The 15,219-nt window shown below is 36.8% G+C and overlaps 1 protein-coding gene across 2 annotated transcripts; it reads left to right on the forward strand.

The window, feature by feature from the left end:
* The first annotated feature begins 6,581 nt into the window (after window positions 1–6,581).
* On the forward strand, window positions 6,582–8,990 carry LOC141661728 (uncharacterized). Of its 2 annotated transcripts, none has more exons than XM_074468726.1 (2): window positions 6,582–8,455; window positions 8,573–8,990. In XM_074468726.1, the coding sequence occupies exons 1-2, from the start codon at window positions 6,668–6,670 to the stop codon at window positions 8,792–8,794; spliced, it is 2,010 nt and encodes a 669-aa protein (XP_074324827.1). In that variant the 5' UTR covers window positions 6,582–6,667; the 3' UTR covers window positions 8,795–8,990. The 2 variants fall into 2 exon arrangements, with proteins under 2 accessions (XP_074324827.1, XP_074324826.1); XM_074468725.1 differs by having other exon boundaries at window positions 6,582–7,014; window positions 7,132–8,990.
* The last annotated feature ends 6,229 nt before the right edge of the window (window positions 8,991–15,219 follow it).

The raw sequence follows: 15,219 nt of genomic DNA on the forward strand, positions 1-15,219 counted from the left end.
AGGAGGAGACATCAAGAAGACCTAGGAGCACAAATACAACCAAGGCGAAGAGGATCTAGTTTATTCTTGTGATTCTTTGTTTTAAGTTGTAATCTTGGATGCTAGTTTTCTTGTTTTTTGAACCTATACTCTTCTTTAACGTACTTTGTTCATTATTCAGTTTTATAAAGACTTATTTTATCATACCATGCTTTCATCGGAACCTACAGTGATGATGAGTTCAGTTATGGGCTAATCGTTATCGTGGGGTTCTAGCGGATTTACTTATGGATTTTAAAAGTTAATGTGTTTTGATACCTTAGTGTGTGGTGATTGTATGATATCCTGGTATTGGTTGTGCTTATTCGTCTTATGAGCATCGCGAACTTATAAGATAGCGTGTTAATCTCTATTGAAGCGAAAGTGAATATATGGGTTTAGAACTTGTCATGCTAGCATAGGTTCATGTTTTTGAAATGCATGATTCGCAGGTAATTTTAACCATCTTTCTTGCCCTATGTAATCACGATAGATAACTTGCACATTAAACCGTTATGTTGTCAAATTCTATAGATATATAGGGTCTCAACATATTTGGTGTCTATTCATCTTCTATCTCTTTTGTGGATGTCTGATAGTAGTGTATTCGTACAACGAAAGTTGACATTTACTAGTTTCGTGTTATCTGATTAATTGTCATCACCATTGCATGCTAAGGTTAAGAACGAAAGACTATTGAATGAAGTAGTAATGAAGTTAGAATCCCATGTTTATCTCATATAGTAAATCAAACCTTTTAATCTCTTAGTTATTATTAGTTAGTATAATCTCTTAGTTAATCGTAGTTAAAAACACTCTCAACTTGTTATCATCTTAGCATTGAATAATAACCATACCATTGTTGCATAAGTACATTGATTGAAATTAACCTAAACTAGTCTCTGTGGGAACGAACTAGAATTAATTCTATATTACTTACGAACACGTATACTTGTGTGAATATTAACGCGTGTTTTCGCCCTAACAGCGCACCCTTAGCGTTATCAGTTGAAGGAACGGATTGAAGAGGAACTGTAGGGTCAACCGCAGGCACCTCCTTAGAGGCCTCATCAGTGGGCGCGCCTTTAGCTTCTTCCTCCAACCCAAGCTCTACCAATCTTGCCTTGATCTCTGCAGCATGTTCCTTCTTGAACTCTACCATCTCAGCAATTATCTCCTCCCCAAACTTCTCAAAGGTATAATCAGGATCATTGGCCACAAACCCAACCCTGTAGAAGTGAAAGCCATTGGCAAAGGCTTCATCTGTGATCTCCCTCCTCTCATCAGGCCACCCTTCCTTCTGCTGCTCTTCAAGGTATTCAATCCTCAGATTGGCTCCTCCCAGCTCAGTATGGAGAGAGGTAGCTTTCTTATTGTCAATCTCAAGTTGGGAAGTCAGGTTAGCCACCTCATCCTTGAGAAAGGAGATTTCAGAATCCTTGGCTTTGATGTCCTTGGAATGGAGAAACTCCTTGTCCTTTAGGGTATTCTGCAAGATATTGTTATCACCTTGCAGCCTTTCAAGGCGCGCCTTTTCTTCCAAAAGCTTGTCCACTACTTGGCTGGAATGGATGAATAATTGGCAAAAAGCCTTAATAGAAGCCCTGGTAGCATCCTCCAAACTCATGGCCCGCCAATGCTCCACTTCCTCATCTGTGACATGGAGGGAGCCCAATGGGCCAAGGCAGTTCAAGGTAGCAGAGGATCCTGAAGGTGCGCCATCTGTCCTGAGTTTTTTGGACGCGCCCTATTTTTCAGTCAGATCAATGACTGACCTTTTTGGGACAAGAGCAGATTGAGGGACATGAGTTAGAGTAGGTGTGGATGTGGATGTTTGAGCTTTGGGAGCATCTTTCTTTGGTTTGAGTTTGGGTTTGTCGCTAGGACGTGCCACGAATGATTTGGGAATCCTTGGGAGAGGTATTTCTCCATAAAACATATGAGGAATATTAGTGAAATTAGATGAAAGGCTCGCCCTATTTAGGACGCGCCCAAATGATATGATATGCTAAAGATGGCAAGTAAAAAAAGTAAATACAAATGTCAAGAGGTGGACTTAAGGAAGTATTATAAAGCATCAGTCAAAGAAACACGAAGACGCGCCTGAGATTTAAAGCGCGCCCTGTAATCCTGACCATTTTAGGATAATATAAGTACATAGTATTGACAAGTAAGAATGCATATCCGTGGAAATGGTGAGGATGCGCCCAATTGGCAAGTATTATTTCAAACCTGTGGGGATCTCATCATCCATGGGAACGTCACCTTGCAAAGTACTATCATCTAGTTCTTCCTCTTCTTTTGTGTCTTCATCATTGTCTATGTCGACGATACAGGAGACAAGGTTGCCTTTCCTAAATTTTATATATCTGTGTTTTACCCCAACTTGATTGGAAAAAATTCCCGCTCGCATCATATTATTCCTAGTGACTAAGTTTTTCAAATTCCATCTTTCGGAAGCCAGCTTGAGTAATGCCTCTATACGCCTCTTGGGCGCGCCCTCAAGGGCTTTCATAGACGGTTTATCTGAGGAAATAAGGATGGAAATGAGAGTAAGGAAGGTAAACATAAAAGAATATATATAATTTGAAAAGAAAAAGAAAAGGTCGTAAGGGCGCGCCCTTACTTGGAGAAATGTTGAATCGTATCCTGATTCTAGGAACGTCGTACATATAAAAGTAATTCTCTTTCCACCCCTTCTCATGACTCACTTTGCCGGAGGAAAATCCTTTCTTGTTGTGTTATTTATCCGTAACTAGATAATAATATCCGTGGTCAGATTTTCTTAGACTAAAAAATAGCTTACCTCATCCATAGTTAGCTGGGGAAAACCAAGTTCCATGTATAGAATGAACAGAGCCAAGACAAACTTGTAACTATTTGGGGAAAGTTGGATATGTACTAGATCGTATAATTCAATCACTTCCCTAAGGTAGGGTTGCAAGGGCGCGCCAACTCCTAGAGAAATCAACTTCGGACTTGTAACAATTCTAGGAATCCTGAAGTTTCTACCATAATTGAAGATATGGGGCCGCATCATACTCAGAGGGCGCGCCCATATACCTTCCATATCATAGATTTCCATTAGCCACTCCAATTTCTCATCTAAATATGAAGAGGGCAGCCCAACACTGAACAGTTTGCCCTGTTCCTTTCTAAAGCATTTCTTTGTCTTCGGTGCATGGCTCATAATTGTTCTAATCGAAGTCAATCTCGCTATCACATACCTCCTAATGTTCAAAAGGGACAGGTGAAGGGTCAGGAGAAGTCGAGAACTCATAGTTGTCTTCATCAAAAAAGTTTGTTTCGGGATCATATACTGGGGAATTCTCATTAGGCGCGTTCTCAGGGTTAGGGGGAGAAGGCACGCCCTGATAGGGTGATACAGATGGACTTGAAGGAATGGATCTATAGGGCACCTTGGATGGTCCTGCGTCTACATTAACCCCCATCTCGACATGTTTGTACCTATCTGCATTTAGTCCTTCCAGCCAGTCATCATCATCAAACTCTGTATTCACAGGAGCTGGGGATCTCTCTTTGTGAACTAACTTCTGTTTACCTCTCCTTTGATCTATTGGGACGTTGTCCATTGAAGAGTTGTTTGTAGAATCTTCCATCAATTTGCCCTCCTTAGAATCTTGAATAAGGCGCACCACTTGATGAAGGAACTCGAGAGTATGGTTATCATTTGGGGGTTGAGCTGGGAAGTAAGTATTGGGAGGAGAGTATATCCCAAGGTTTGAAAGAAACTCCTTGAAGGGATGGAAAGGAGACGCGCCCTCGTTGTCCAGCTGTCAAAATAAAAAGAAAATCTCTGAGGGCGCGTTCCAAAAGAAGGAAACATAAAAGAATGGAAAAGCAGAAGAGCATTCGGAAAGGGGGCACGCCCAATTTAGGAAGAGTATGCCTCATCTAGACATATAAGAAATGTTTACTATGAATGCCCTTGAGGGAGCGTCCTAAACTTAGATGGCGCGCCAAAGAAACGGATTATATTATTGTTTTTTACGCTACTACGTAGAATTAGAAGAAAATCTAAGAATCGAAATTGGGGGTAACGGTTGATATTCCAAGAACACTAATTCGAAAATTCAAAAAAAATCCTAAGATGGTGGGTCTAAATTACGAATTTAGAATATAAACACATAATATATAGATACATATGTATGCATGTTAAAAAACATATTTGTTCAAAGAAGATGAACAGTCATGCTAATATTACATACAATCTGCACAATAAGACCTGAAAAGAACAGATTTGTTTCATACCTTTAAGTTTTGTGGAGAAGATGACCGGAAAAAGTTAGGGAAACGCCGATGGAATAAGCTATTTTTGCAGATTGGAGCTCTGTTTCGGAGGTTGTAGAGAGAGAAAGGGGAAAGGTGAAAAGTAAGAAATGAAAGGCAATTTCTTTACTTGTATTTATAGCTGAATTTAACAGCTGTCAAATCACATCATATCAATCATAGGGATTGTAATACCCGAAAATGAAGGAAAAAATACTTTAAAAGAAATCGATTAGGCTTCCAAAAGGCGGGTCCCCTTTTTAGGACGCGCCCTAAGGGAATGTCAGATATTAATCAAGAAAAGGGGGACAAAGAAGAAGTTTTAGGGAGCGCGTTCTGGTCAAGGCGCGCCATGCGGTAATAATACTGATAGTACGTGAGTTTATACAAGTCTCGATAAGGACAAGTGAAAATTCCAAACCCATTTTCAATGGCATATGGAATTTGAGGGGTAGTTGTTGTGCCCAAAAATCGGTATAAATATTGTTCAGGTGTAAATCAGATAGTATAATAAAAATTGAGATATGAATACCTGAAATCAAGGAAAAGATAAAGAGATTTCGTTCAAGAAAGAGGGTAAGGCGCGCCCTATTGATAGGTGGAGGCGCGCCCTATTGATATAAGATAATGATTGGGTATATGTAGCAAATGAAGGCGCGCCCTATGGATATGAAGAAGGCGCGCTCTGTTAGAAAATGATGGGAATTCCTTGTTAGCTCCCCACTTATAGTAAATCTTAGGGCGCACCATAAGTGAGGAAGATGCCTTGGAAAGAGTTTCAACATGGATACTTGGACGGGCTTTTTGGAGGATTCAAGGAAGATGGAGATTATTATTGCTAACCTATTTGCTGCAGATAATCTATTGAAGAACTCCTTTCTGTAATACAACTACAGGAAGACGGTGTCCGTGGTCAGAGACCTCCAGGGGTATGCCTGGACGAAAGGCCTCCTGCTGTAGTCAATAAGTGTCCTCATTGGGGATGTGGGGTAATTCTGGTGTGTACTTTGGGAGCTCTGTCTCCGTAGTCAACATGTGTCCTCGTTGGGAGACTTCGGAGTATCCTGCATTTTGCACCCAAAAGCTTGGGATCACTTGTCCTGTAATCTGGTAGGGGCTTCTTATTCGGGGGATAAGGATGCGTCCAACATTTGGGGTGAACCACGACTATACCTGCATCCACGGACTAGAGAAACAACTGGTAGCATAGGGTTATCCTTGGCCATAGAGATGCCTTATCCGTGAAGTCTCGAAGCCATGGACGAGCCTTGGGCCTTTGTGGTTGGGCCTCATCGGCGGACATTCCTAAAGCTAGTAGAAGACGGTTTCCAGTAGGTTTCCTACTAGGTCTCGGGACAAGAGATCTAAGCCCATTAGGTTTATTGTTCCCCAAGAACTATGTTGGCTTGATTCCCTATAAATAGAGATATGTAGGCAAATTGCAAGGGATAAGAAGCGAAAACGCAAAGGAGCCATCACTAACCTTAAGCAATCTCAGCCACCAATAATCACCACCATTAAACACTGTTCATACTTCCCAACGAACACTGTTCATCAAATCCGACGAATACTGTTCACGTTATCCGATAAAGAACCACGGTCACAGATGTTGTTTCCGGCTACGAATCTCAAACTTTGTTACTCCCAAATTCCTCCGTGAACCTATTGTATAAATTTATATACACGACTCGGACTGAGAATTGAACCATCGGCCCAGTGGAGAATATTATCAGTTGAGTTGAGTTGAGTATCAATAAGGATACATTCAAAAGTTAAGAGCAAGAGAAAATATTTGGCCGTAAAAACTGCAATTAGTTCTTCAGTTTGTATTATCTTGATTCAAGCCTTCCAATTGGAAATTGTCTTTTGTCAAGCTTGGAAAATGGTAGTCTATGCTTACAAATTACAATAGTTTGACATTTTAAAGCTCATGTTCTATTAGACCTATGGCCATGAATTAACACCACATGAATATCCTGAAATGTTTGTTTTCATATATATATATACACGTTTTGTCTAAAGTCTCAACAGTAGCTTGCAGTGAGAATCTCTGCGTATCTGATATATGAACAAATAGATCAAAGTATATGTATGTTGTTGATGGACCAAGAAACGGATTTTGGTGTCAAGAACATGTAGTACAGAAGAAAGATTCTAGTTGGAAATTTTTTGTCCCCTGAAAGGCAATGTATGGTTTAGATGCTTTGTCCCTTGTTAAAGCAAATGGTAAGAAGAGTGTATGTGTGTGTATGTGTGTATGTGTGCATGGTATGTGCAATAAGTCCTCCAGGTGTATCAATACTTGAACAAACTAATTTCATTCACCTTGAACAACTTGAGTCATTAAAATTCAACACTAATGAGGTTTCCGATCCTTAACAAAGTTAAGATAGTGTGGGATTCGTGTAATATACAAGGTTTCATTATCTTAAGCCTCTTTCTACAAACTTGTTTAGTTTTGTTTGCACCTTTAAGAAAACGAACAACGAGCAGATGGATGATTATATTTATTTGGTCAGCATACTCGGCTGCTGATTGGGCAGCCAATTTTATTGTTGGTCTGATCACCAACAGTGTACTTGAGTCATCTGGTCTAGACGAGAAAGATGATCTTTTGGCTTTCTGGGCTCCATTTCTTTTGTTGCACCTAGGAGGCCAAGACACAATCACTGCTTTTGCCCTTGAGGACAATGAACTGTGGATGAGGTACTTTCTTTCTTTCATTTTTCAAATTTTAACATCTGGCTATATTGTCCTTCTTTCATTTCCCAAAAACAGTCTGTGGCTGCCCACAAGTCTGGTATTTTTTGCTGGAATCACTAGGTGTTGCCAGCGTGCACAGGCTCTGTATCTTGGAAGTTTGGAGAATTTTCGTGAATCCCTGCTTGCAGAGCCTTTCACCGGGCCAACTTATGCTGAGATATTAGATGACATCCGGTCCAAAGTGATGTCTAATGCTCCTGATGCATGGGTGTGGCCTGTATGGGCAAAAAGTACTCCCCAAGAACTCGAAGATGTGCATAATGCAAAAGAAGGAAAGTTAACAGACTTGGAGATTGTGGGATATGCTTCCCGTTTTTTCTATTCCTTTCGGGCACTGGTAGTTGATCAAATTCTGGGTTTTGAGGAACGCGAAGAGAGCCGTGGCTTCTTTCTCAAGAGAAGAGCCAAGGATGCTTTTAAAATAGTTGAGACCGAACTAAATTTCTTTTATCAAGCTCTTTACACCAAAATGCGTGTGTTGAACTCTACTGCAGGATACATTTGGCGTTTCCTCTCCTTTACTGCTGTTTTTACAAGCCTTATAATTGTATTCTTTTTTATTGAGGAAGTTAAGACATTTAGCAAGCTTGATATTGCAGTTACTTACATCATGCTTGTTGGTGCCGTTTTGTTGGACATAATTTCTTTCACGATGCTGCTCTTCACAGATTGGTCAATTGCTAAATTAAGGGATCAGTCCACTCTCAAGTTCATAGTCCTTAAACGTTTGTTTGATCTCAAAAGGAAATTAGTTAAGAGACAACCAGAAGAACCTACTAACACTAATCACCGTTCCGTCTACAATCTGGGTTTCCCTTGTAGAATATTGTTTCGAAGGTGGTCAGGATCTGTCCCATCATTCAATCTTATTGAATATTCGCGACATCAGCGTTCAAAAACTGTAGATAAAATTATTAGCATGTGTGGAGTTGGTGATATTTATGACAGCATTGTATTTGTGTCTAGGCAGGCGTTTAATGAAAATCTACGAGACTTTATTTTCGAGGAGATGAAGAGGAAATCAAGGCTGATGGACACTTTAAAAAGTGCCAAGGCATTAAGTTTAGGCAGAGGAGACTGGGTTCTTAAGGATGGGGGTTGGGATTCCTTACTCACATATATTGTTGACATTGATTTTGATGACAGTCTCTTATTGTGGCACATAGCTACTGAACTTTGTTACAATTCTGATGATGTTGATGTTGATAATGATGAGGAGGAATATCGACAGTATGCAAAGCTTCTCTCGGATTACATGATATATCTCCTTGTCATGAAACCTGTATTTATATCAGCAGTTGCAGGAATTGCTAAATCAAGATTTCGAGACACATGCGCGGAGACAAAGAGATTCTTTTTAAAATACGGAAAAGCACGTACACAGGTAGATCATAAGTTTGCATGTTCTTTAATCCTAAGTGTAGATGTAGATATCAAACCAATAAATTTGAAAGGAGATGGAAGTAAATCTGTGTTGTTTGATGCATGTATTTTGGCAAAGGAGATCAACCAGCCATGTTATCGAAATCGATGGGAGATAATGTGTAAGGTGTGGGTAGAAATGATGTTCTATGCTGCAATTCGTTGCAGAGCATTGTCACATGTCCAGCAACTAAGCAAAGGTGGGGAGCTTCTAACTCTGATATGGATACTAATGGCTCATTTTGGCTTTGGACAGCAGTTTCAGAGGGAAAATTATCCAAAGCAAAAGCTTGGAGAATAACCTTGATTACTGTGTTTTAAACCACTAGATACTCAGCCTTGGATTTAGCTTTTAGCCAGATTCGCTGCTTCCTTTCTACTTTGTTATATCAGATAATTAATTGTTAAACAAAATGTATGTAAATGGTCAAATCTCTATTTCTTTTATTCAAGCAACAGTAGAGTATGACAGAAACACTCCCATGTACATTGTAAAACCTTTTCATATTAATTTCTTTAATTCACAATCGTCAGAAATAATTTAGGATTTACACTAGTCGGGTAAATCTGTAAAATGCTGGCAGCTGGAGGGCGGTATCTATCAGTATTCTAAAAATCGGTCTAGGCGGTCGTCTAGGCGGTGCCTAGGCGCTAGACGGTGGTAAAATGCCCCGACTCGGACTTAGGCGGTGATTTAGACGTTTTTTAAAAAAATCGGGTCAAAATCGGGATTAGAAGGGTTAGGCGGTCAAAAATCGGTCCTAGGCGGTCTAGGCGGAAAATAATTAAAAATATTTTTTTTTACGTTTTTATAATTTTAAATTAATCATTAATTTCATAATTTCACACAATATCATGTCAATTTATAATATAAAGTATTGGTAAAAAATAACAAGTAATCTAATATATTTATTTTCTCACTTAAAATATAAAAATAACATATTATAATTAATTTAAAAGTGTGAATTAAAATATAGTTAATATTGTAAACTCAATAATTAGTACATAACGAATGTCAAATGTGTAGATATTATTTAATATCATTCTAATTTCTTTTTTCAAACAAATATTTGACATGTTGATCATTATATAATTATAAAAATTAAAAATAATATTTATATTCTTCCGATTAATGTTCCGATTAAACGGTCCAATTAATTTCCGACTTACCGATTAATCTCTCCAAAATACTCTCACCGTCCTGGCAAGCTTAGCAATTTCTGAAATACTGGTATCCGTAAAGGAACACCAACACAACAAACCATCTTAATATTTAAGTCAGAGTCGAAGCAATATTTAAAATCTTAAAAGTTTTCGTAGGTCAAACATTTTAGACTGACAATTTTAGAACATCGCGTTTTAGGGTTTAACCCCAGAAAACATAGTCACCCGATGAATTTCGCGCACCTAATATCATATCTCTAATTCTAGGAAAATTCGCAGTCGCTTAGAAATCTTGATTAAAATTCATATTTTTTTTTAAATTTTTTATTATAATTAGAAACTAGTGTAAAAGTCTGTGTGAGACACGGAGATATATGAAATAATTTTTTAAATGATTTTTTAATAATTTTTATAAATTAATGATATTCGTAGAACATATTTCTATTAAGATATTTCTATGATTAAAAATAAATTACTGTAAATTAATGATATTCGTAGAACATATTTTCAAGATAAAGGCTTTGAATATTTTGGTCACTATATTCCTGTGTACATGAATTACAGACATCAAGAAGTGGAAATGAGAAGGGATGCAACTGTGTTTGAAACAATTCTTACTTCAAGACAATTGACACTCAATCCTGATGTTTTAAGGGCTAGTTATGTACTTTTTGATGATATGATGATTGGAAGACCTCCAATGTGGAAACTTGAGAGCTATTATATATAAGTTATTTGAGGAAACTGAATATGAAAGAAATTTAAAGAACAAACTAAAGCAACTTCTCAGGAAAAAGGTCAATCACAGAGTGAAGGCCTTCGTTATGAGAAACTCAAGGGTATATGAAGAACCTAAAAACTGATATATCTTCTCAATATATTGTCTTCCTGTTTTTGGCATCAACTAGAGCATAGAAATTGTGATTATTCTACAAAGCAAAAACTGGGGGAGATTATTAGGTGATAATGCTCTAAATCAAAATTAGGATCTGCTGGGATATGCATGTAGGGTGTCAGGATCTGCATTGAGTCAGGATGAAGACAGCCATCAGGATATGTGTACTTATCAAGATATGCAGCATAAATCAGCATCCACTGATTTATATAGACTCAGTATTGGAGGAGAGTTTGATCTGTCGGTTCCTGACTTATAGGAACACATCTATTGATTAGGATATGTATGAAAACATGATACTCCTCCGTACAACATATATTGTAATTGATAGAGTAGCTGTGTAGTATATAAACACGGAATATGTTATCATTTAGATTAAATTTATGACGAGTATCATTGTAACCTAACAGCTCTCAACAACATCAGAATTTATTGAGAGAGTTTTGTAACAGTTTTATCAAAATTAATAAACCATTATCATTCTTAGATCCTGACTTCAATTTACTAGTATAATTGTATTCAACACCCCTTAAATAATTATATATTTACTGGCTAACAGAGTTATCTCGAACTTTGTACTTATACGCTTGGAATCACTTATCATATAGTCTGGTGAGTTATCATCATCGGGGGCAGGGATGCGCTTGGGCATTTGTGGTAAGTCATGAGTATACTTGTGGTTATGATCGACGAAAATAGCGGTAACTGATGAGATATCCACCGGCAGGGGAGTTTCCTTATCCATGAAGTTCTGAAGTCATAACCGAGCCTTGGGCTTTTGTGATTAGGCTGCGTCATAGGGCACTCCTAAAGCAAATCAATGTTTGAGTTATAATAGGAAGTTGGTTCGACAACTCATATTGGGCCTCCGAATGAGAAGCCTGGTTCATCTAGGTTTCGTATTCTCCGAAAAGTACGTCCGTCTTGATCCTCTATAAAAGGAGCTACGTCGACACATTGTGAGGGGACGTGTTTAAGAGCTCTAAGAAGGCAAACATAAACCCTATCAATCTCAGCCATTTCTTAAGCACAAATCAACGCACTTTGGTGATTTCTCTGATCACCGACCACCGCTGCAGATCTTGATTCCGACCGCGAACCTCAAATCTTTGTTATTAGAGAAAGTTGGTTTGACAACTTCTATTGGGACGCGAAATGGGAAGCCAAGTCCATCTAGATTTCTTGTTCTCTAAGAATACGTCTGGCTTGATCTCTATAAAAGGACGTACATCACATTGTGAGGGGACGTGTTTGAGAGTTCTGAGAAGCCAAACACAAATCCTAGCAATATTAATCGTTTCTTAAATACATATCAACGCACTTTGATGATTTCTCCTATCATCAACCACCGCTGCAGATCTTGATTTCGACCGCAAATCTCAAATCTTTATTAACCAAATTCCTCCGTTAGCATCTATTATACTTGATTGATTAATAAAAAATGTTATTCAAATTACCACTAAATAATTTAATAATTAAGTTGTAATTATTTTCAGTAATAATAAACTAGTCAACACATAAGAAATGTAATATAGTATTTTGCAACGAACTAACCTCAACGAAAAAGAGAATAATATGGCAAACGGTGTATGGGCACTAGAGAATAGTCACATTCTCGCTACGGATGGAAATCGGGTCGGTCGGAACGGGTTTAGCAAAAACCAAACCCGAACCCGATTATTTTTGCCAAACTCGAACCCGAACCCGAACCCGGAAAAACCCGAACCACTAAACCCGAACCCATCGGGTTCGGTTCGGGTTCGGGTTTGTAGATCACTATCAAATTGCACCTTAATTTACACAAATTCTAGTGAAAAATTAGTAGGCTCTGGTTTGAGCAAAGTGCTCATAAATATGACGATATTGAAATTTTTGGGATTGAATTAGAGGGTTCAGGAGAAGAAAATGGATAATATACCTCTATGAATAAAATTGTTGGTGAAATAATGCAACAATCTTGACCTTTAGTATACTTGTAGTGAAAATGCTGCTAAAAACATATTTAAATAACTTTAATGCAATAGTTTGTAAAAAGTATAATTTTTTAGTACTAATATTAGTAATATATTATATTATATATTATATTATTACTTATAAAATAAAAAATATTATTTATATATTAACACCGGTTTCGGATCGGGTTCGGGTCGGAACGGAACGGGTTTCGGGTTTTCGGGTCGGGTTCGAAACGGTATGCCTTAAAATCAAACTCGACCCGAAAATGGTTCGGGTTTAAAAATCAAACCCGAATCCAAACCCGAAATATTCGGGTTCGATAAAACCCGATCGGATCGGTACGGATCGGATATCCATCGCTTCGGTATAAATTGACATCCCTAATTCTCGCATGGAGAGACGAATTGCATGTTTTCAACATGAATACAAATATCCTTTTTTTTGTCTTTTATTTGGTTGAAGTTGCGGAATAAAATATTGATCGGGACAATTAGCTAGGAATAGTTGCACAGCCTGTTTTCTCAGTGGGACATCTACTAATTGTTTCTCGTTTGGACATCTAATTCTGCAATTAGAGCATATGCACCGGGGAGGAAAAATATTGATTCATCAGCCTTTTCAATTTTTCTCTTAGAAATTGGCATGCACAGGTGTGTTTTTGACTCCATCAATTTTTAATGTTCCATCAATTCAGTAATACCTCCTTTGATTATTAATGGACCTATTAATGCCCATCAATTAATGAGACCCACGATTTGCTCATTTTTTAAATAAATTAATGTATTTGCTTTATGGACTGGACCTATAAAATTGTTACACTTGACTCAAAATTAGAGCTTATATGAAATTATACTATTCTGGATATGCATTTAAATAATTTTAAAAACAAATTAGATCAACTTTTGAATTATTATCGAATTTGATTATTAAATCAGCTTTTGAATTATTATCTAAAATTAACAAAATCTTATTAAAAAAAATCTAAAATTATCAACCATCTATTATTACTTTAAGGATAATATTTGTGGGATCATTAAATAATAGAGTTCTACTTAAATATATGATATTTAATCAATATTATTAAGCAAGATAGCTAATATTATGTTATTATTTATTTGGTGAATAGTAATTGATGAATTGATTGAGGTTTATGAGTGTATAAAAACTAATAAAAACAGTTGATTTTAGGTGAATAGTAACTAACACCATTGATAGGATTGATGAATTGATGAATTGGTGCCCCTAACGGGTGCATATGCTCTTATATATATATACATCCACCAATTTGCCCACTTGGAGACATGCACTGTACTCCAATTTATTCTAGATAGGTTAAACAATATACTGCTGACGCTCAGGGATGAAAGAATTCAGAATCATTTATTTATTTATTAATTATCTCAGAATAGTCCGAACTTCAAAAACATTTGGCCTTATTTTGACAACCAAGTCACAAATCCAAAAAATAAAGAAATTACTTCTTTTATAAATCGAATTTTAGTTTACATAAACTCGTTCCATGTAAGTAGGTTTCGAATGTGATATGTTCTCCAATCAATATTCAGCACTGATCAGCAGCAACCCCGGGGTGTACACGGTTTGGCCAACCCGACCAATCCAAATGGAACCGACCCTATTTTGGCCGAACCAAACCGATTTTTTTCAACATGATATATAGTTGGGTTGAAAAAATGTCAACCCAATTTAGTTGGGTTGGATATGGTTTCCGATAATTTTAAACCAATCCAACCCAACCCGATTAAAATATTTATGTACATGATAATAAGTTAATCCAATATTATGTTTAGGCCATTTACATATATCCATATATCTCTAACTCTAAATGTAACTTATAACCTCCGTGTTCATAGTTCATTTCGTAACAACAATAGATGTTTGATTAGTGTTATATTTTTTGCATTTATGATTCATTCCAATATTTAAAGCGTAAGCAATATTATTAGTACTTTTGATGTCGAAAATTAGATGCTAAAGACTATTCAATATGGAGGATTGTAATATTGTTTTGAACTATTTTCAAGTGTTTTAAACTTTGAAACCTTATGTTTTATTATAATTTTTTATATTATTTTTTTTTTAATAAACTGATCAAACCGAACCAAACCGAAGTATACAAATTGGTTTGGGTTACAAATTTAAACGGTTTGGGTTGGGTTGAAATTTTGAAAACCCGAATTAATTGGGTTGGGTTGCTAAATTCTCCCAACCCGTCCAACCCGATCCATGTACGCCCCTAGCAACCACCACACCAATGACACTATTTTGTTTGATGGCCAACTTCACAGAAACAATATACATTACGTCAAATCTATTAGAGCCGATCCAAACAGTATACTTGTAATTGCCTCAAAAATATAATAAAATGTATTGTTTCAATTTAAAATATTATTTATACTATCTTAAATCCCGTGCGATGCACGAGTTCCCGTTAATATTTAAAACTTTTATTTATCTCGTCATATTATAATTTTAAAATATTTATATAGATGACATGTGATCGTAGTTTAGTAGAATAAATATACTATATATAGTAGTTTGTTTTAGCATGAGTTAGCAAATTTATTTTATCCTCAGACCCATTATATCAACCCAAATCCAGCTAATTATATTTAATTTTTTGTTTAATTTTATTTTAGCCTGGGTTAAATATAATTTTGTTTTAGACCGAATGAATAATATATATAATTTTG

This window comes from Apium graveolens, chromosome 5 (assembly GCF_009905375.1).
Source record: "Apium graveolens cultivar Ventura chromosome 5, ASM990537v1, whole genome shotgun sequence".
In the NCBI taxonomy this organism is placed as follows: domain Eukaryota; kingdom Viridiplantae; phylum Streptophyta; class Magnoliopsida; order Apiales; family Apiaceae; genus Apium; species Apium graveolens.

Coding starts and splice junctions, on each gene's coding strand:
- LOC141661728 (XM_074468726.1), top strand. CDS start 6,668: ATGAGGTTTCCGATCCTTAACAAAGTTAAGATAGTGTGGGATTCGTGT. Junction 8,456..8,572: donor ACGGAAAAGCACGTACACAG/GTAGATCATAAG, acceptor ATTTTGGCAAAG/GAGATCAACCAGCCATGTTA.